The sequence below is a fragment of the Eschscholzia californica genome, unplaced genomic scaffold (genome assembly GCF_041429995.1).
Source record: "Eschscholzia californica isolate CP2 unplaced genomic scaffold, dmEscCali1.0.p SCAF_1, whole genome shotgun sequence".
In the NCBI taxonomy this organism is placed as follows: Eukaryota; Viridiplantae; Streptophyta; class Magnoliopsida; order Ranunculales; family Papaveraceae; genus Eschscholzia; species Eschscholzia californica.
Genome location: NW_028238198.1, coordinates 66251195 through 66273232, shown reverse-complemented (window position 1 = coordinate 66273232; position 22038 = coordinate 66251195). Strand labels below are relative to the sequence as shown.

Genomic DNA, 22038 nt, shown 5'->3' with positions numbered 1-22038 from the left:
TATTTTTTTTTTTTTGCTTTAATCTTTAGTACTATTTTTATTTGTACTTCATGAGCTATTTTATTTAATGAATGTTTGTGGCTAGTCATTTGAAGTAATTTTACATTGATGAATAATTAATGCATAATGTGGCTACTAATTTGTATTAAGTCTACATTAATGAATAATTAATGCTCTTATTTTTAGTTAACTTTCGGCAGTTGAGATTATAAATTTCTAGTTTATTTTTTTCATATTCATCGCCAATTTTCTAGCCATTTCAGCTTATACTACTTAGAACCAGAACTCTTTTAAATCAACTCCTTGTATCGGTTCTTAGGTCTAACTTTATGAAATTAGTTTGATCTAAGCACAAATGTCTACAAATATATTCATCAGAGAGAAGGTTGTAGATCGAGCTATTGCATATAAGAGGGTGGTTTCCAATCAAGTTAACCTAAGTTCTCAAATCCAGTGGCTAGAAATCAATTATAGTTCGGAACTATCAAAGGTTGAAAAATTGTGCCACTTGGAGTCCTAGTGGAGAATATTTTTCTCTCTGTTGTTGGTTTTATTCAATTACTGAAAATTATGACATGTTTCAATAAAAAAATCTTGTCTAATTAACAACACTAGTTTTTCGTTGAGATGTAAATTGGTGTATTAGAATTTGACTCAAATTCAAATGTCATAGTTTGAAATCGATCTAATCTGTGTAAACTTTCAAAGACAACTGTCGTTTAGCTATATTGTGTGAAAATCTCTACTATCCTAGAATTAAGTTATCACCACCGTCTCAATTCGAACTTGTTTATTTTTTAGTAGCTCATGGGCTTAAATGAGTCAAAAATGGGAAGTAAATGAGAGCCAGGGCTACTTAATGAATGTATTAAATAATAAGCTATTTATAGGAATGGGTCTTAATTTGGGGGTTTAATGAGTGCCAGCAAATGCCAAAGTACTAGTGGCACTTCTTCATTTAATTCCATTTTATTGTTGATAAGTATACATTTATGATCCTTCATTCATTTACTACTTCAAGATTAGTCTTTCTTAAGTGAGTATTTGTTTAACTAAGTTTGTGATTAAGCCTAAATTTTGGTAATTTTGAAACTAATACTATCAAATACTTGTATAATTTAGCAACTTTAGGAATTTCTTCATAATATTTAAGTTTCGATCAGAAGAGGTAGATAGTAGTTCAACTTCATTGATTACTTTATATGTACACCCCTATTTTTCGATAAGTATTACACTGCCTTCTAGTTTCTGTATTTTCATTTTCATTGTTATCAGGTTTCTATATTCTCTATACCGTATGATACTATAATTATTTAGGTACAAATCTACTAATGTACTAAACACGGGATGCTAACGAGTACTCCTATATAATCTAAAATTGGAACAATTTATATTAGTAATGGTTCTTCATTTGAAGTCGATAAGGAATAAGGATTAGGGGTTATTAATATTCATCTAAATGAATCCATTTTGTCTTTTATGTGAAAGATTCACTTAGGTTGACATTACAAATGAAAGTTTGACCCTAATATTTTGGATCTCACAAAAAGTTTGTCTAAACCTAATTTGGAAAATCTCTTAATCTCATTTTTCATGTTCCAAACCTTAATTTAATAACAGAGTGAAAGTAAAAGAAATATTGTGTTCCTAAACTTTTATGTTTATATCAATCCAAAATGTCCAAGAATTCAACAAGTATTCACCTCTGTCCCAAGTTCTCCCTTTTTTTTCATCTACCAAATAACACGTTTTTGGGTAATATGTTTCTCCTCTTTTCTTTATCTTTTTTTTCTTTGTTGCAAGCTCTGTTCTTTATCTAAATGGAGTAAAAACATGATATCAAGTGTTTTATTAAAACCTTATTGCTTACAACAAGACTTGTACTAAAGGGATAATTAAGCCGTAATGCTACGTGTGTGGGCCTGTGGGGTACTAATTTAGACAAAACAGATGTTGGAGTGGACTAAAACCCTAAATTTGACCTTCAACATGGACCATCATAACATTTTATTTTGACCCCAAAAAAATGCATGGGATGGGAGGGGAATAACTTAGCTTTTGAAGCTTGAGGTCAACAAAATCAGCATATAATTGTCACATTGTACAATAATTTAGTAATGAAACGAGGCTAATATGGTAATTTTGGAAACCATTGTGTAGGCTTTTAGTTGATAGCTTTGGGAGAAAGGGAAGCCCATTAACTTGTTTCATAATTTTAGGCTCGAGAGTGGGAAGAGACGAGTCTATTTGGCACAAATTAAAGAGGGAAAGAAGAGAGAGAGAGAGAGAACTATAAATGTGAGTTTAATGGTAAGTTGTTAGATATGTGATTGAATTTATCAAAAGTCAAATGTTTAAATGAAAAATCTTATATAATTTTCCAACACCCCATCACGATTATGCCCTAATTTAATAGTATCCAATATTACCCTTACCCATTGACCCTAAATTTATATAAACATCCTACCCCCTACTCACCATTAATCTCCTACTTGTATGTATTTATGATAGAATTTATGATGATATCTCCCGGAAATCATATAACTTTAAGTCATTTGTTAGGGTTTATTGATGAGGGATATAATGGAATTTATTACCGATTACTTAACTTATTTTTTGTGTACTTAGTGGTTGATACGTGTTTTTGCACGCAATTCATCAAACTTTATATCGTGGTCGGATCATTTACACTTTAGACTATAAAAGTTTAATTTAGGATTCGGTAAGAGTAGAAAAAGTCTTACTACAATGTTTTCAAAGTACAATATATTACATGTTAAGTCATACTTTTTCTACTTTTGATAAATCAAAATTCAATATCTCTTACTAATTTCTCATTCATCTGACAAAAGGATAGAAAATAATGAGTTTATAGTTTAATATGTGTCCTTAGCCATACGATATTTGAATTATGGGTTTTGTTTGCTGATTTCTATTATTTTAAAACTCTATTTTTTGGTATGGTGCTATCGCTTCTTTTGATTTCCTTAACATGTGTCTTAGGGTCATTGTCAAGCTATTCCCATGAACATCATAAATAGTCTAGGTCCGTAGTTTACCAGGCTAGGTTAAATTTGGAGCTATCAATAACAAGAGATGAAAATCTCGGTTGGTGCTATAAAATGACGTAGTTGTGGTTGTGTCAACTGAGAAACAAGTTGATGTTTCGCCCCGCACACTAAGAATTTCACTCAAAACGACACATATATTACACCTAAAGAGGTAAAATGCTTAAAACCTCTATCAAACAATTATAAGGCAAGAAATTTATAGATTACACAAGACTTGTCGGGTGAAAACAAATTCTGGAAACTAAAAATTACTTGGACTACCATGACATTTGATGATCTGAATGACATTAAAATGGCTCATCAATTTTTGAGCTTTTGATGTCTGCGTACGCATTAAGTTGTCGTTCTAATATAGTCGTGCTGAGTCTACTATGTAACGACTCCAGCACCACTAATGAAACCACTTACAGTGTTTTCCCTTTTTCACTATTAGTAACAGAATTGGATGAATCATATCCTTTTCTTTTTTTTTTGTTGAAATATCCAAATTTTATGAAGTGTGAAAATCAAACCTCAAAATTTCTTCCATAAAAGGAGTGGTACAACACAACTCAACCACTACAAGCAAATATTGGCGGGAAACATTGGACCAAGACTTTGGGTAACTTAACTTTTCATATTATAATAAGGAACAATTTAATCATAATTAAGTAAATTTTAATATAATAAAACTTTACGATTACATAAATTAGTGGCCAAAACGTGTAAGATTTTATTAAATAGATAATTTACCGCCCAGGACGTGCTTATTTCAGAAATCGAATGCCAGCAAGATCATAAATCAGTGATAATAAGAAAAAATAATTATCCTCGTACGTGCATTAGTGGAATTAAATCTTGTTTGAACTTTTTAAGTACAATATTTTATTTGTGAATTTAAAATAATTGATTGAGATCAAGTTGGAGCCCCTTAATCCTTTTTGTCAGATTTAAGTACTTAAACCCTCTTTTTTATTTGGAAATTCAAATTTAATTGAAATTAAATTTGGTGCAAAGTCCAAACGTGTAATGACTTAGGTGTTGTTTTCTCTATAGAATGAACAACTGCACCAGCCTGCCTTCTGGGATACTAGCAATATTTCTTTCTCTTGCATTTTCAACTCATAACTTCAAATTTATCACTAGGAAACCATAACTTCCAAAGACGGCGATACGCCATAATTATATGTGTTACCAGTGTTATAATATAGAACGACCAACTTCTCATTTTTCCCAGTGGTAATTTGTGTGGCCGTTGGGGTGCATGAGTATTTTTAGGACAGTGTATATATCAATTGAGTATATTTCGTTCGCATGTATCAAAGTCAATATTCATGTACTCCTATTCTTCTAAAAAGAAAAAGAAAAACCAACCGCTAAATTGCTAGTGATAAATTTGTTTCACACTTTATACCAATCTACTTTATTATGTATGGTTAAAAATTAATAATAGCACGACAACCACACTTGTCCTCTACCCGACGGGGGATTGGTTTCCCATTGTTATTTTTGTTGCGTGTTGTTTTCTTTTTACTACACTAGAGAAAAAATGAAGAAAAATTTTTCAACAAAACAAAAAGGAAGAAAAAGTTGACTTTCTGTTTCAGAAAGATGAGAGTAAATACGAAATGGAAAAAAGAAAAAAGAAAAAAGAGAAGAGAATAAGATGGGAACCCGAATTGAAAACTCAATTCTTTCTCTAGCTTCCTCTCTGAAAACGAGTGCTATAGAGAGATTTAATGAGGGTGAGTAGTTATCTTAAGAAGTTGTTTAACGATATAAGTGAAGAGCTATCATAAGAAGTTGTAAAATAACTAGAAAAAAATCAGGTGATCTAACTAGAAAGAAATCAGGTGATCAAAACTTATAAATGACTACTTCGTGGATTAGATTTATAACTACAAGTTCGGATACCGAAGAGAATCATCTGCAATTTAATTAGGGAACAGTATTGTAGTTAAAATTACAAGCAAAAGCATAAACATTGTCCTTCTAACAGATACCGAAGAGAATCATCTGAAGCGAATTATGTCTACGTTTCGGATAATTATCCTTGGTTGAAAAGGGTGTGGTTCAAACTATACTAGAAACGAGCAAAACCAACTATACGTAAAAGAGAATAGAAGAAAAGGAACATGTCAAAACAAGAAAGTTGAAACACGATAGCAGTCCAACATCAAGAATTGTTATCACATAAAAGTCGTCGCAGTTTGAAATTCATTATATGAACCAAAATCCAATTGGGACCATCTGGTATTCTGGTCATAATAAAGGCGTATATAATTGGAAGCATAAGACTGGTTTTCTTTCTTTTCTATTACTATGTCATTTATATCCTCGACTCCAACACACACCAAGGTAATTGTCATACGAATGGAAAGAATGGGTTAATTCAGAACGATTAGTCTACCTTATATTTTGACTGATGCACCGCTATGCTTCCTAACTAATGCGACGTTTCAACAACAAAAAAGAAAAACACTATTGGATGCAACAACATACAACAATTGAAAGATCCATATGGATAGAACTTTACAATTTGGTTTTGGGTGCTTCTAAAGGCACCTGACCAAACAGCTGTTAGCATCCAAAAATATTGTTGACTCAAGTCAATGATTTTTGACTCGAGGTCTCTATAAGCACCAGTTTTTAATGTGGGTGACGTTCACCTTCGTTTACTTCTTCCATCTTCTTCTTCCAACAAAAAAGGAATCCTAATCAATTCTTCTTCCAAAACAAAACCCTAGAAAAGAGTGCAACATTCTCCGGCAACGGCGACGGCAACGTCTCCGACACCTACCGGCGACTATAAGACATGGTTTTTACCCAACATCTCTTGCTTGGTTTAATAGCTGAAGATCGTTCTCCAAATGGGTTTCTTGGTTCAGGTATCTCCATTGATTCAGCTCGAGATGCTGTTCGTACTATCTGGAACGATCAACCCAATTCAAGTAACGATGGTAACTCAAAGTCTGAGTCTTCTTCTTCATCACCATCATCATCTTCTGTATCAGCTTCTGATGTTCCTTTCTCGATTAGCACAAAAAGGGTTTTTGAAGCAGCAGTTGAGTATTCAAGGAGTATGGGTTATAATTTCATTTCTCCTGAGCATATCTCCATTGGGTTGTTCACCGCTGATGATGGTAGTGCTGCTCGAGTCCTCAAGAGGTTTCTCTCTCTAAAACCCTCTCTCTCTCTTTCTCTATTTGTTATGTAATTTTGCATACCCAAATTACTGATATTGATGAAATCAGGTTGGGAGCAAACATTAATCAGTTAGCAGCAGTAGCAATCTCCAAGCTTCAAGGAGAACTTGCAAAAGATGGTAGAGAACCATCATCTTCATCTGCTTCATCAAAATCACTACATCAAAAGTTGTCATCTCAAAAGAACTCTATTGTAAGACCTTATGAAAAAAAGAAAGGTTGGATTTTGTGAGAGATGGATGGAGGGGTTAGGGTCAACAGATAATAGACGGTGCCTACATACTTGAGTGGTGCCAACAGAGAATAGAGCGGTTGGGCGTGGTGCCAACAGAGATGGATGCTAACAGCTGTTTGGTCAGGTGCCTTTAGAAGCAACCTTTGGTTTTTTCTACTCTAATTCATTTTTACTTTTAACTGCCAGGGTTGAATTACTACAAAAACACCTAAAACTAGGATTCTATCAAAATGACGTTCTGGTCAATGGGCACAAAGTGAAAGAAGAATTCTGCTGAAAGAGCTAGCCTTCACCAGTAAATACTCAATTCTGATCCATCTTTTGGGCTCTAATCATAAACTGACCCTAGTTTCAATAATTTCCACATCACACCGAGAGCATTGGATATCTCTGCAGGCAAGATGCGGAGTTGTAGACACATCAATATGAAATTAGTCATCGAACAATAGAGAGATTTTAACACGAAAGAACCACAAACCAAACAGCACAAGTTCAAATTATTACAGCTCTACACATGTATAAAGGTGATTCCCTCAGAGGGGAGTCTAGGGTTTATATACTCATACATAGTATCCATTATCGAGTACATGAAAGGTATTTTTATTTACAGAGCAATACAATCCGCTAAGTGAATCTACCCTTTCTTTTGGAGTTTCCACCAAATTCAGATGATAAGATTGGTGTTAATTTTGAGATAAGATTGGGGGCGGGTATAAGTAATGATGCCTAAGGTGAAGCTAAGTTGGTTGGGTGAAGAAAGGTAGGGTTTGATACTCCCATGAACAAGTAAAATTCACTACAAAACAAGCAAGATACCTGGCTAATCTTCCAGGATCTGTTGCCGCTCAAGCTCGTTTATATTTTCAGTCAACGAATGGGCAGTTATGTTCACTGTATCACCATCCCCTTTGCATTGACGCAACTCCTTTTCAAGTTTCCTCACAAGCTCATTGAGTCTCTGAATGCTCTTCTCTTGGGACAAGATGATCTGCAATTTAAAAAGGGAAGATAGCGAATAAGGGTCAAATAAGATCAATATAATATCAAAAAGAAATAGCTAGCTAATTCCTAATCTCTATTTGACAAGTTTATATTCATTGAGATGATTGAATGAAAATCGTTTTTAATCAGACATTAATAAACTTGATAAACAGCATTGAAGTTCCAGAGTATTTCAGAAATGCATGCAACTCGGTGGATTCTTGTGAAATTTAAGATACTTGTGGACCAGCAAGTACATTTGTACCTTACACCAGGCTTATACCAACTGAATGCATGTATAATAGGTGGCCAATTCTTGTAATTCTGAAGGGTATCTTCGGTAGGGAGGATATGTAAATGAGGATAGTAAGACCACATAAATCAAATGATCTGTAATAGGATGCACATGCTATGTACTAGATGCTCCATGTACTTCTGGCAGAGCTTTTATAACAGTTCCAAACACTTACTTCGACGCTTCCCATGCACTTCCGGCAGAGCTTTTGGTAACAATACCACAAAAGACAGGTGTAAATGCCTGTAAAACCGTGCCCGCAAGTGACTGCTAAAGTGTTGCCTTAAAAGTGATTTAAACGATGCCGAGCGAGTTTCACAAAAGCGCCTTTGAAAGTGACATACTAAGCACCACCAAAAGTGGCAGCATAGAGTCGCCAAAAGTTGAACAAATGAATCCATTTATAAATCAACTCATTTAAATAATCCCCTCTTTCACATATCACTCGTACCAAATAGACCGTGAACTAAGGCTCTTATTAGGAGGTCGCTGGTGGTTTTTGAAACTTACGGCATGTTGTCCCTTGATTAATAGGAGACCAGCTGATGTTATCAAACCTAGTTCATTGTGACTCCTAGTTCTCTAGATAGGCTATCTTGCTGCGGGATATATGGGACAAGAAGATGAAAGATGAAAGATAAAACATGACAGAAAACAAGTATACATTCACTTTGCACTTCACTTGAAACGCAACCGATGTCTAAGATTTTGCTGACAAATTATGACGAATGATACTGAAAAGTTTTGCAAGCAACAGCAAATAGAGTTAAGTACGAATAAATTCCAAAACACGGAATCGATAGTAAAATAACCATCAACAAGATTTGATCACCAGACAGATATACGGACTATCACTACTTGCAGCGGCGTCAATCCAAGTAACAATATCATGATAACCTCAAAAGTTTATCGTGTTCACATTGTACAAGTTAAGATTCATGTGAAGATTCTAGATCTTGCATGACATTGATGCCAATTTTTACCCAGTACATAAGTGAACAGAATAGTTTCTTTTAATAAGAAACATACAAGACTATTATCATGACCCCAGAGCAACTAATGAAAAACCAAACTAGATAGTTCGACAAATGACATAATGTGGTCAGATATTTAGACCTTTTCTAGTAAGGTAAATCTTCCCGTTCTTGTTTATAGATAACAGAAATTTGATGAGTACAATCAAATCATTTTTAAAATACTTTGGAGTTCTAATTAACTAAAACACTATTGACATTCAAAATGAAAACCACAATCACAGGGAACACTGGTTTACTCCTCGGTCGTGTTGCCAAAGAACGACAGGTAAATACTGAGGTTGGTGATGTACAAAACCAGAAAAACTTTCAAACATAAAATAAACATATAAATCGTCCCCATAAAACACTCAAACTACAAAAGTTCAACTAATACTAGATCCAAGTGACTAAACAGATTCCCTCAACAAGATCTAAAATGTTTTCCCCTTACACGTTCAAGAAGATACCAAATATGTTTCTGTCTTGACATTATATGACTTCTTCCTCTAAACTCGGAACCATCAAATGCATACACATGTTCAATATATCCATTTTTATTGAGAAAAAGAAAGACGAACAAGATAATTACTGTAAATCTCTTATTTTTTGGCAAATGGGTATTAATAGGATCTCATAGTATAAACTTATGTTTATAAGAATATATGGTCTACATTATTTCTAGTAGCAAAAGCATTGTAATTATCCTCGATATACAAAGTCACAAAGTTCTTGCACTTGGGGTCTTGCTCCAGCCATAGTGCATCCACTCTGAAACCCCAGGGGTCACAGGATCAAAAATTGGTGGAGGTGGAAATCCATCATTTATTGATTTTGTGTTATGGAGGGCATAAATTATGGCCTTTAGGGTTGTTGACTTTACAGTTTATGAGTGTCTTTGTGACATTTTATTACAGTTACGAGCGTATTTCATACCTATAATGTATCCAAGCCAATTGATGTATAACTTATGATTGTATATCGTGTTCATGTTATCCTGATTTTTTTTTCAAAAGCCACTAACCGCCACAATTCGGGGCGGCAAGAAGAACAAGGATGATCAAATTTGCAGCTTAGCAAAGAAATAACAGACTAAACTTACTTTTTCTTTAACAAATTCTTCCCTCTCTGAAATTCTCTGTTGCTTGTTAGAAATACTAGCATTTGCTTCAATTTCACTCACAAGTGGAGTTCTCCACTCAAATTGGGATGTGATTATGAGCATGATCAGCAGAAAAACTAGTACCATAGGTCTTGACATGATCACAAGCAACACTCACCTAACCTGTAAATTCAACAAACTGAATTAGACAGTGAAACAAATAGCTATGAAGTATCAAAAGCAAAGAAATTGGGAATTTTATACAAGAACCCTAACTTATGGTTTTATAAATAAATCCTATAATCATGGTAATCAATCGATTTACCTAACACGAAAACGACTTCAGAAGAATTTCAACCGTAGCAAGAGCCCTAATTCCTTAACAAACATGAGAAAATAGATATCTAGGTTTAGGTAAATCAAACCCGGGGAAGAGAGCTCCTAGGTTGAGGGTCGATAAAACGAGCATCCCAACATGTATATGCAATTCGGCTTCTACTTCTGAAAACGAAATCGATATAATTTCAGGGTATCGTAATTTTATGACTGAAATTAGGGTTTCTGGTATGAACTATAGAACGAGCTTCTTACTAGTTCAAAGTTGTAAGCCTTTCACTATAAGCTATAGGTAGCATAAGTAGATTCAGATCTGAATTTGGGGTAGAGCAAACATTTTATTGTGGCGAGGATCTGATACCTGGGCGACTTTGGGCCATTCAAAATATTATGAGAGAATAAAGACTTTGATCAAATAGCTTTGATTCAGTCCTCCATCTTGTTTTGAGACTTGAGTCCTAAAATGGTCGTGACTTCGGTGAATAAAGAAAAAATGTATAAAGATAAAAAATTTCTACAAAGTTAGTCAACTGAGATTGACTTTTTTATTTCTATTTGTTGATATAGGACTTCCAAAGTTTCAATTTTGGAAGTTAAAAAAACAAAATTTTAAAAGATTTCGTTAAAAAACTCAAAAAAAACTTTTATAAATTTAAACAAAATATTTCTAGGGATCTAAACCCTAAACTCATTCCAAGTGTTTTTTCATCTTCTTCTCTAAAGTTTTGGTTTTTTTTTAATCACTAAACCTAAAAACATAGAGAACAAACTTAATATGTTTAGAATTAATGAAAAATATGTTTTAGGACTTAAAATTAACTGATTTCTAAGGTTTAGAATGTGTTTACTTCTCTTGGAGAGGATTAATGGATAAAGGAACTTTCTTTGGACATCCTATAGAAGATGTATTAAGAGCTTCAAGAGATTTTGTTTGATGATTTTCAGAGTTAAAAATATTTTTTTCCCTTTATCTCTCTAACTTTGTTTCTGGTGTTAGATAAGGGTAGTAGGGGTTGGAGATTTGAGAAGATAAGTAAGAAAAGTGATGGAGAAAAAAAACAAAAAGTTTAGTTAGAAGTTATGGAGGAGATAAGATGGATGAGCATTTCTCTAGAGAAGAAGAAAGGGGATGGGAAGAAGAAAGAGGGGGAAAAGACTCCACTGCTTCTGTTCCCCTGTCGGAATAGAATGATTAGTAGGGTCAATAGCCGCATGAGCTCCCCCCGCCTCCTCCCGCCCCCGAATGGAGGAATAGAGATTCCTGAGTCTAGGTTTACCTCTCCCTTTCAGATGAAGCGGATGGCCCCGCATCCAATATAGAAGAAAGGTTCGATTCATTCCCATCCAATCGATCTGAATCTTCCCTAAAAATATGCCCCAGAGATTTTTTTACAAAAAACACATGAATGTCTCAGAGAATTTATTCCCTGAGTTTTTTCTTTACTCCCCAAAGCTGCGACCACTGATTGGTTTGTTTTTTAATTTCTAATTTGACTTTTCGCTCTTACTTTCGATTACACCACCTTCGACCGCTGCTACAACTGTGTTTCTCTATCATTCCACTCTTTTTCCTCCGCTTTCTCCATCTCCCTCTCTCCTTCCTTTCATCTTTCTCCCTCTCTACCTCTGTTTGCTCCGGCAAAGGAAAGCCTTCGCCAGAATAGTTGGTTTAATTGGTTTCAAGGATTTCTCCCAAGCCAGAGAGGTCTGGTTTTGGAGAATCCCCCAAACAAGATCGATTACTCTAACGAAGGCTTTTCTTCTGGAAAAGAGATAGAGGAAGAAAGATACAAATAAAGATAGATAAATAGAGGTGATAGTCAGAGGTGCGGGTGCTAGTCAAAGACGCGGTTAGAGGAGGGACATGATGATTAAGGACTAAAAATCAAACGAGTCAATTTTTTTACACTTAAACACAAGGTTACTCCCACGGTCAAATTTAACTGACCGAAAATCTTAATTTCTCGGAAAATATTCTAGATACCCAAAGCCGCGACCTTCTAAAGAATGAGCTGCAATTTCAAAATGACTATTCAGTATGACAAAATTACGAAAAGGATAATAACAAATGAAAAATAACGCGCATTTTCTGATCGTTCAATCTTGTCCAAAAATATAATAAGTCTGGAACATTTACTTGCACAGTATAATATTTTAGGCCGTCGCTTAGGAGAACCAAGACAATTTTACGAGGTACAAATTTTTTAGTGAAAAATATTGACCAACACTTTTTTGTTTCCCTAAGCTCCACCACAGTTTCTCTCCATGCCGTTGAGGTCGCTTCCGAACTGCCATTGTTGACGACCTTTAATATTTTTCTTCATATCTTTTTATCTCTTCCTCTGATCATCCAACCTCTGCCCACCACTATTTCTCTCCTGCCATCTTTTGCTTCTCTTTTTTTTTTTCTCTTTCTGTCTCCTCTACGCCTCTCTAATTGTTCTGGCAAAAGAAAGGGTCCTTGAATTAATGTAACTTGGATAGTGGATCTTCATTTGTAAACAACCAATTGAAAATCGATTAACCAAAAAATGGACTTGACGTGAGTTAGATGCGTTCAAAATAATGCAACATTAGTGTTGTACTTGGAGAGTTGTGGACAACAAAAGTTTATTTCCACCAAATGTAGTGTTCTCTTGCAAGCTCTTGCTTGATTTCGCAAACCAAACAAACCTTAATTTATGTTCATGGTAGAGATTTAATGGTTAAGTCAGATTTTAAAGTCGAAATTATGTTCTTGTTGAAGTTTAACCCTGTGGTTTGGTTGTTCAATCGAACCATTTAGGTACCGAATCAAACCAAACTACGACTAGATGGGCTCCCATTATGTCATTCAGTAACCGTACTCTTCCCATCAACTTATATATAGGGACTTAAAATCAGTTACCGATCTAATGCACAATCTTACCGAATTTACCTCCATCTTAGCATGAGTGCCAGGCAACACAGGGATTGGTATTGCCGAACCACAAACTGGTCCAAAATATCAAGGCGCCTGACCCTTGGAGTATTCCAAAGGCTTGAAGTAGGATTAGTGGGACCAGCTAATATCTTTTCCTATCGGGTAAAACCAGCAGCAGGGCTTGGCGCGACCGACAAAGATATAACCTTTTTCTCGATTGATTCTCTTGTATTTTCCCTCCTCATCCGATCATCACTTCTCACATTCTTGAAAATATTTCATTTCTAGAGAGAGAAAGTGCGCGCGCGAGAGAAAGAGAGAGAGAGAGATGGGAAATTCTCAGTCACCTGCCTCGGATCCACGCTTCGTTTCAGCAAGTAGGTAACAAAAATATTTCTTCTCAAGCTTTCATGGCTTGCTTTAATCTCTCTCTCTCTCTCTATAGTTTTGTCCTTTTTTCATCTTCTGTTTGTTTAATTCTAATTTTTTTTTTTTGAAGAGCATTCGCTAAACAAGGGCTTGAAAATCTCAGATCTCTTTTTGATTCACTGGCTGCCCAATCACAGAGCAATTCTCAATACATTTCTCCTTCAGTTTTCCAGGTTTATTCATCGCTCTCTCATTACTACTCTATTAAACCTAATTTTATAAATCTATTTTTGTATTAATAAGTTTTGATTTCTTTCTTTTTTGTTTCTTCTAGACTTATTTTGGACTTAAGGGTCCTCTAGGTCAGAGGATGTTTGATTTGGTTTCACAACAGCGGAATGATCAGAAAATAACATTTGAGGATCTTGTTATTGCTAAAGTAAGTTTTTTTTACTCTAGTCTGGGTTACAAGCTGTTTCATTTTTGGGGGTTTAGGGTTTCAATTTGTGAACATGGGTTTTCAGTAGGAATTTAGGATCACGATCGATGTGTGTCTGACTGGAATTATCCACTAGCAATTCTTCACCTTGTTTGACCGCCAGTTCAAGGCCAAGAAATAGAACGAAAAACCCCTAAAGATTAAGAAGATATTTGTATGTGTATAATTCAATGCTTGATTGTGTATTGTAATGGCATGTAGTCTGAACCAGTAACTGTAATTTATTCGATATCTATTTTCTAGGGAATCTACGAGAAAGGAACAAGGGATGAGATTGAAGAGTTCATTTATCAATTATTGGATGTAACAGGAGATGGTGTAGTGGACAGGTAGAACTTTAATCTCTGACTTACTGGCTGTTCCATATAATCCCTTTCATCATATGAAAATGTTTCCAAGATTCACAAATCAAATCATTACAATATGGGTTTACCATTTTATGAGCATATCTTCATTCTTATCCTTAGAAACTAATTATGAAGCCTTGCAAAGAACCAACAGACATCGGTAGCAGAAGGACGTGATAAGTCATACTCATATATATATATATATATATACAGGACTTAACTATGCTATAATAGATAATTCTTAGCAACATGCATTGTTTTCAAAAGGCAAGCAACATGAATGCTTGAAGTAGGAAATTGATATTTTTCATATTATAGTATCTTGTGTTGAAACGAGGTAATTTGCATTGATTGTTTTATCCATTGGAATTGAACTGAAATATAGTTGTGTAGGTCTTTTCTAGGTAATGTATCTGAAGTCTGAACCATGATTTTATAGTACTACTCGTCAATATAAGTTAATGAAATTGTTAACCATATATCAGATAAAGCAGAGTGCCCTTAACATTTATAGTTGCTTAATTTCCTCGTGGATAATTTTGATAAGTTCTTAATATTACCCATCAGGTCAGATCTGGAAGCTGTTTTAAAAGAAATGGTTGATGCTGTATTTTCTCTAAATGAAGGTGGACCAGTATCAACTTCACATCAGGACGTCGTCAACATATTTCTTACTGCTGCAAAATTTTCAAACAAAGTCGAAGGACGTGCTGACAATAGTATGTCTTTTGAGGATTTTAAAAGTTGGTGTAGTCTTCTTCCATCCGTAAGGAAGTTCCTCGGAAGCTTGTTAACACCTCGTGACCTAGGTTGTTATTCTTCATCATTCATTTGTTCTTTTCTACTGCACAATTTTATGGTCAAAGTTTTTTTACTTTCATCCACTGATATCATCTTAGTATCTAACAGATTTGGTAGAATTTCAGCCCGATGTCTTTCTTAGGTAAAAAATAGGATGGGTGAGACATTGCATTGTATATCAATTGTTACAAGTTCTCAATTGTTTTATGATTTGATACTTCTTGTATAGGGATTTCTGGTTTTCAAGTTCCTCATCTACTATATCCGGAAGATATGGATGCTTCTGCTCTCATATTAAGGAAGGAATACGCCTGGCATATAGCAGGAGCTCTTTCTCACCATGAGGTGGAGGAGTGGAAGCTCTTATATCACAGTTCAATTCATGGCCTTAGTTTTAACACGTTCATGGGAAATATATCGTGAGTATCTATATTAGTTTGTCCTAGCATATTTATGAATGAATTTACTGTTTCTCTATCTCTGTGATAGCATATGAGTTGTGTCTTGCTATGGTCTATAGAAGTAGATATCTGCCTCACTGACCATAATTACTTTTATCCGGGAAGAACTTATATGATGTTATATTTGCATTTCATGTATTCTTAATAGTTTTCTAAGGTGACCATAATTTAACATAGTTTGACTTGGTATTATAGCCATGAAAGCAACTGCTAAGTACACCAAGGATGCGTTAAGTTTTTGAGTTAGCAAAATGCATTTCTCCCACACAATAAGTTACTAAACCAGCCTGGACCAAGGATCACTGCGGAACTTAAACAGTTAGAAAAAATTATGTATTGTAGTAAAAATGGTGGCGGCCAAATTTGCTTGGCAGCTGATAAGAAGGCTACTGGTCATAAATTAGGGGGCCAAATAGGAATGAACTAATTGTTCACTTCAACTCAAATCATGTATTTCCCAGTTAATAATGTCATTTATAATTAAAAAGTTGAATTTTTATGTTGGAAGAGATAAGTTTAGAGTCCTAGAGCATAATAGCTTTAGGATTAGATACAGATTAGGCATTATATTTGAAGGTTACAGTCTGCAATCAGAGCATCCCAAGAAATTGTAAAATCTTAGGAAGACTTAAATTGGCTCTCTTACCCACTCTGCTCCAGCAGTGGCGGAAAGCTTATACACCTTTATGGTCTTCTCTGGCTTAACTTCGTTCCTTGTGAATATAACATTGTTTCTCTCCTTTATTCCCTATAGCAACGCGAAAGGGATTATGTTCCGTAGCTGATGCTTATTGGTCTCTTGATATGTGTCTTATTTCTTGATTGCTGCCTGTCTGATTTCAATACAGAGCGCAAGAAGGGCCAACAGTATTGATTGTCAAAGACAAAGAAGGACACATTTATGGAGGATATGCATCTCAGCCTTGGGAGAGACATAGTGATTTCTACGGAGATATGAAATCCTTTCTCTTTCAGCTATTTCCTACAGCTTCACTATACCGGCCCAGTGGAGCCAACACTAATTTGCAATGGGTAAGTTCTATTCATCACATTGTGTTGAAGAAGTTATTATCATAAGTGTATGAAGGTATTTCTGTCTAATGTGTTTTGTTAGTGCAAGCATGAAATCTAGCTTTAGCAATGCGGACAACTGTGTTTAATGAATTAGTCACATTCAAACCCCCAACGACCTCTCGCTATTCTCCCGGATTAGCTGCCACCATGTGGCCCTGAGTTTTTCCTGGCTTGGGCCCTCACAAGCACACTCCAAAGGCCTCAACATCCCAAGGTACTGGCGTTGCACCTAAAACTCAGGGTCTAGGCATTCACCTAAGTGATGTGGGTCTCAGTGTGGTCTCCAACATATGCCACTCGCATGTGAGGTGCCTTACACACCCTTCAATGACCTGAATTTAGGAGCAAAAATTCATTCTATGTTGTTATAACGGCTGATTTAGACATTTTGGTTTGCCAGAGATTTTTAGACTGCAATACATCTATTTGTCTTCCAAACAGGAATAAGTGAACAACCTCAGTTTTGTATATCAAACTGAACAAATAATTGAACTGTTCCTGTATGATCTTACATGTAATCTACTATATTATAATAAGTTTTAGAAGCGTAACTCTCTGGTTATGGTGTTTTATCATTATTCAATCTTGGTCACGAAACTAATAACCATAAGTCAACAGTGTGCAATAAATTTCAGTTCCGAGAGCATCCCTAATGGACTAGGATTTGGAGGGCGAGTAAATCACTTTGGTCTATTCTTATCAGCAAGCTTCGATCAGGGGCAAACCTTCTCCTGTACCACTTTTGGCAGCCCATGCCTTTCCAAGGCGAATCGAATATACCCAGAAGTCATAGAATGTTGGGGAGTCGTGGCTAAAACAGGCCAACAAGAAAAGGTAGAAGCAGTCAAAGGTACTGTGCTCGAGAGGTTCAAGGAGGATCGTAACATGCTTAATTTGGTCGGACTAGCAAACTCTAGCCAGTAAACTGTGAGTAACTTCTTCTCTCTCATTAACTTAACTTTAGTATTCTTATCTACTTTCATCAGAAGATTATCGGTTCTAAAGGAAAGAAAGGGAAAGAAGATCTAGTTCACATCTATGAGCTTTTCTGGTGCATAGTATGAAAACTTCAAGTAGTGGGTTGATCTTTCATTATTTTGTTCTGGTGTTGTTGTAAAGGCTTTCGCGTTGTATATTTGATATGTTGAAATATAGAATGCTGAGGAATTTGTATCATAATTTCTTCATTCCCTTTTTTGAGATTTCTTGTGTTCGATGAAATAAAGCGTATAGCTTATTAGTACCGAGGAAAACGTTGTAGTTTACTTTGATAAGGCGAATTCTTTCCTGCACGAGTAAAGCAAAAATATAGTGTAATTAAAGTGACTTGTGATGGTCTTCAGAGGATAGTGAAGAAAGCTTCATGTAACTATTGTGGTGATTTATGTGCTTATTCTACATTTCTACCGAACTATTATTTCGAGTCTGAAGGTGTAGTATATCTTTACGTTTTACCACTAGATGTAGTCTTGTAAAGGATTTATATTCATTGAAGCTCGACGATAAATAACGTCTAGGGCGATAATTGCATCCAAATCTGCTAATCTAGTAGATTACACAAACTGAAAAGTACAGGAATGGATGAGAAGGATTCCATAGGTCATAATCGGGCTTAAGATTTATTTTATGTATATACCGCACTCGTTTACGTGAACGTTGGGATAATAATTTTGTATCCAGATATTACCAGCCAATAATTCAACAATTTCCTGTCTTAATCTATCTGGTGGTTCATCCATTTTAGGTTCTATCAACTTCGTCGGCCTCTATTTTTTCCAGAGGATTTCCACCAATAGATGCCCTCAATGGGGAGCAAATCTGAAAAAAGAAGATAATGTTTACTTTCAGTATCGCTGTTTGTAGAGGGGCTAGAAAGTGTGTTGGAAAATCTCGGAGGCGAAAAAAGGAGTGAGTTCGAATTTTGGAGGCCAAAATGGTGAGTTGGTTATGTCTTTGGTCAAAATTTGGGAGGTCAAATTTGTCCGGAGTTCACATATTCAAGAAACGGTACCATAAACCAACAAGAATATAACTGTTCTCAGTAAATACATTAGTAATAATACTACTATGAATTTTGAGTCCTTTTCTTGGTTTGTCTTTTACCCTAAAGATCATAGTCCTTTATGAGATGAGAAAACGTAATGTTTGACTGTCAGAGAGTTTTGTTTGGATTTATTGAAGCTTGGTATTCCTAATCTAAGGGTTCTACGTTGTGCCTAGCATCTCAGAGATGCACATGAACCAATTCGAAGCCTTTAGATTTTCAATTCCGGGTTTCATTCGGTAAATAGGTTGCCCACGTAGATTTATTCATCAACAATAATTCAGACGCGCCTCTTCTCTTTTCATTTATATGTATATATATATATATATATATGGTGTTGTTTCAGTCATTAAGTCTGTCAATTACTTCTCTCTCTGCCATAACATTCAGGATGAGTAGCCGTGGTTCTTCAATGGAAGCTCCTATAGCCAAGAGGTGAGATATTAGACACCATATTCATCTGCAGATAATCTAACAAATTAATTATTTCTAGCAGTAAAAAATTATCTGATCTTACTATGGCAGGTTAGAAGGTAAAGTAGCAATTATAACTGGTGGTGCAGGCGGGATAGGCGAGAGTGCAACCAGATTATTCATCCGTCATGGAGCCAAAGTAGTTATTGCAGATATCCAAGACAATCTCGGTAAAATCCTTTGTGAAGAAATAGATCCCACTGGCAAAATCATCTCTTACGTGCACTGTGACGTTACTAAAGAAACAGACATCCAAACCCTAGTTGACACCACCATTAGTAAGTACGGAAAGCTAGACATAATGTATAATAATGCAGGAATTGTGGACGAACTAAATAAATCAATAATAGATGTTGCGTATGAAGATTTCAAGAAAGTAATGGACGTCAACTTAGTTGGTCCATTTTTTGGTGCTAAACATGCAGCTAGGGTTATGATTCCTGCTAAGAAAGGAACCATACTTTTCACTGCTAGTGTTGCTTCAGTAATGGGGGGCGTAACACCAAATGCTTATGCGACATCGAAGCATGCAGTTGTCGGGTTGGCAAAGAATTTATGTGCTGAATTAGGGCAGTATGGGATTAGGGTTAATTGTGTTTCTCCTTTTGGATTAGCAACACCAATAGTGACACAACTAATTCCAGGTGTGGAAGTTAGAAAAATAGAGGAGTCACTTAGTGAAGCTTCTCTATTAAAAGGGAAGGTTTTAAGGGCTCAGGATGTGGCAGAGGCAGCATTATATTTGGTTAGTGATGAGGCTAAGTACATTAGTGGCCTTAATCTTGTTGTTGATGGAGGATATACTACTACTAATCCTTCTTTTGCTAGTGCTTTGAGAGCTCTTGTGGAGTAGTTTTTTTTTTCTGTTCTGTTTTATGTCTTAGTTTCAAGCTTTCTCATTGAATAAAGTGTTATTGTTCTTTTCTTAGAGCTTTTCAGAGGAGGAAGAGTCCATTTTAGATGTGGATTAGAAATATGTGATGACTTTGGCACTGTTTCACCTAACATTTTTTTAACCCTCACCCTCAGATATATACTGAGAACTTGGGTTATTGTGGAAAGTGTCTTGAATATAGTTCGATATCCAACCCGGTTTGTGACTTCAAAAATTGCTTTCATTCGATACGAAAATTTTGGCCCAAGTCGTGGGACTAGTATTTCAGTGTGCTATATAAACTGAGATCATAAAGATATCTTTGTAATTTATCCCACATTCATAGTGGAAGTTATTGCGCCATTGTTCGCTGTTGTAGAGTAAGTCTACTTATCGCGTAAATTTCTGGTGTTTTCTGTGATTGTTCATTTTCTTTTATTGCTTGTTTTTCGTCGTAACAAATATATATACATTAGTCCTATAATATACACAAAAAACAAGAAATTGTGCTGAATATCAAATTTTAAAAATTTTAATTTGAAAAGCTAAGTATATTTCGTTTGGTTAAAAATTCAAAATTCGAATTTTGTTCAGTTTAAAAATCCAAAAGTTGTTTTTTGTTTAGTTTTTTTTGAGCCAAAGGAAACATATTTCATTAATAAGTGACAAAATCACAATGATATGGAGGATGATTCTTATTTATCTCATCTGAAAACTTCATGAGAGTTACATACCTTTAAATGCAAAGTGCCTCGTGAAGGGAAATAAATTGGACTAGACACAGACACAAAGATCCTGAAGATCGAGAATAAAAAACCCTAAAGGTCGCCAAGAAGATCCTATAGATCGTGAAAGGAGACCCTAAAGGTCTGACAAAAAACAGGATTTTTTTTTTAAAAAAAACCACCGCCGTTGTCGCCGGAAAACCGCCAATGTCTCGCGGATAACCGTCGCCGGAAAACCGTCCTCATCACCGGAAAACTGTCGCCACCAGTGAAAAGATCGTCGACGCTGAATCCCAGAACCCACCATCACCAACCGCCAAATTTATTGGACAAAATATATAAAGATAATATAGAGATTTATGCCTCTCTTCGCACCACCACCACTGCCACGGAAACACCACAAAGTCACACCACCACCACCGCTGAATCGCAGATCCACCACCCTCACCATTAAACTCATCCCCATGATGGCACCAATGACATAGGAAGTACCACTTTCAACAGTCGTAGCGGTTACCATGAAATTATCCAGGCCTGATATATTAAGTTCTCCTTCGCCGTCGATCAATTGCGTTGAACAACACTGGTTTCATCTATCATAACAAAAATAAAAGAACCTGAAAAAAGTTCCTAGATAGAGAGGGAAAAAGATAAGAACGGAATGGAATTGAAGTTTTCTAGGGTTTCAGAATGGGACTCAGCACTAGGCGTCCATGGTTATGTGATGATCAAGCATCCATTTTGTTTAGTTAAAACTCAATACCTTTTTTTGTAACTTTTTCGCAAGTTATTGCAAACTGTTGTAAAGTTGTTGCTTTGCAACCAAACTTGTTTCAAGTTGTTGTAAATTTTTTGCAAGCGGTTAGAAATTACAAGAATACTTAGGGAGAAGCTAAAAAAGTTAGGCAATTCTTTGTCACCATAACACAATATTTACATGGGATTTTGACCATATTTTGATTTTGACCATATTTTTTTTCGCAAAAAAACACATCCAAGTACTCACAATTTTGCAGGCCTAGCATTTTTAGCTATTGAATCTGCTAAGAAGTTTTGAGTTTTATGAACACACTAAAGTTTGACCGACATAAACGTCTTGTTACGTGCTAAATGGGATTTTAGAAGGTTGGTGTTTTGGAGAAATAAAGATATTTTTCGGATACAAAGTTTTGGATGTAAAAGAAAATATTTAGAAATGATCTTTTCAGTTTTTATTCTTGTCTTTTCCCCTCCATCCTCCACCGTAACTC

At 35.4% G+C, this 22038-nt stretch overlaps 3 protein-coding genes across 6 annotated transcripts; 2 read left to right on the top strand and 1 right to left on the bottom strand.

The window, feature by feature from the left end:
- Positions 1-6945: 6945 nt before the first annotated feature.
- Positions 6946-10566, bottom strand: LOC147568399 (uncharacterized). Its single transcript, XM_086654840.1, has 3 exons — positions 10208-10566; positions 9883-10065; positions 6946-7479 (listed from the first exon to the last, which is right to left on the bottom strand). Exons 2-3 carry the CDS (start codon positions 10039-10041, stop codon positions 7312-7314), a joined length of 327 nt encoding a protein of 108 aa, XP_086510966.1. The 5' UTR covers positions 10042-10065; positions 10208-10566; the 3' UTR covers positions 6946-7311.
- Positions 10567-13194: 2628 nt separating this feature from the next.
- Positions 13195-17847, top strand: LOC147568398 (TLD-domain containing nucleolar protein). Of its 2 annotated transcripts, none has more exons than XM_086654836.1 (8): positions 13195-13497; positions 13620-13722; positions 13824-13928; positions 14232-14317; positions 14903-15144; positions 15366-15555; positions 16446-16629; positions 17290-17847. In XM_086654836.1, exons 3-8 carry the CDS (start codon positions 13860-13862, stop codon positions 17593-17595), a joined length of 1077 nt encoding a protein of 358 aa, XP_086510962.1. In that variant the 5' UTR covers positions 13195-13497; positions 13620-13722; positions 13824-13859; the 3' UTR covers positions 17596-17847. The 2 variants fall into 2 exon arrangements, with proteins under 2 accessions (XP_086510962.1, XP_086510960.1); XM_086654834.1 differs by having other exon boundaries at positions 13295-13501.
- LOC147568397 (secoisolariciresinol dehydrogenase-like) lies at positions 17478-20117 on the top strand. Of its 3 annotated transcripts, XM_086654837.1 has the most exons (4): positions 17478-17598; positions 18416-19049; positions 19106-19150; positions 19241-20117. In XM_086654837.1, the coding sequence occupies exons 3-4, from the start codon at positions 19107-19109 to the stop codon at positions 20040-20042; spliced, it is 846 nt and encodes a 281-aa protein (XP_086510963.1). In that variant the 5' UTR covers positions 17478-17598; positions 18416-19049; position 19106; the 3' UTR covers positions 20043-20117. The 3 variants fall into 3 exon arrangements, with proteins under 3 accessions (XP_086510963.1, XP_086510964.1, XP_086510965.1); XM_086654838.1 differs by lacking the exon at positions 18416-19049 and having other exon boundaries at positions 17546-17598; XM_086654839.1 differs by lacking the exon at positions 17478-17598 and having other exon boundaries at positions 18500-18607.
- Positions 20118-22038: the final 1921 nt, after the last annotated feature.

Excerpts from the sequence above, each read along its gene's own strand:
- LOC147568398 (XM_086654834.1), top strand. The coding sequence starts at position 13,449 with ATGGGAAATTCTCAGTCACCTGCCTCGGATCCACGCTTCGTTTCAGCA. Across the intron at positions 13,502-13,619 it reads CGCTTCGTTTCAGCAAGTAG|AGCATTCGCTAAACAAGGGC; the intron begins GTAACAAAAATA and ends TTTTTTTTGAAG. Across the intron at positions 13,723-13,823 it reads TTTCTCCTTCAGTTTTCCAG|ACTTATTTTGGACTTAAGGG; the intron begins GTTTATTCATCG and ends TGTTTCTTCTAG.
- LOC147568399 (XM_086654840.1), bottom strand. The coding sequence starts at position 10,041 with ATGTCAAGACCTATGGTACTAGTTTTTCTGCTGATCATGCTCATAATC. Across the intron at positions 7,480-9,882 it reads AAGAATTTGTTAAAGAAAAA|ATCATCTTGTCCCAAGAGAA; the intron begins GTAAGTTTAGTC and ends TTTAAATTGCAG.
- LOC147568397 (XM_086654837.1), top strand. The coding sequence starts at position 19,107 with ATGAGTAGCCGTGGTTCTTCAATGGAAGCTCCTATAGCCAAGAG. Across the intron at positions 19,151-19,240 it reads GAAGCTCCTATAGCCAAGAG|GTTAGAAGGTAAAGTAGCAA; the intron begins GTGAGATATTAG and ends TTACTATGGCAG.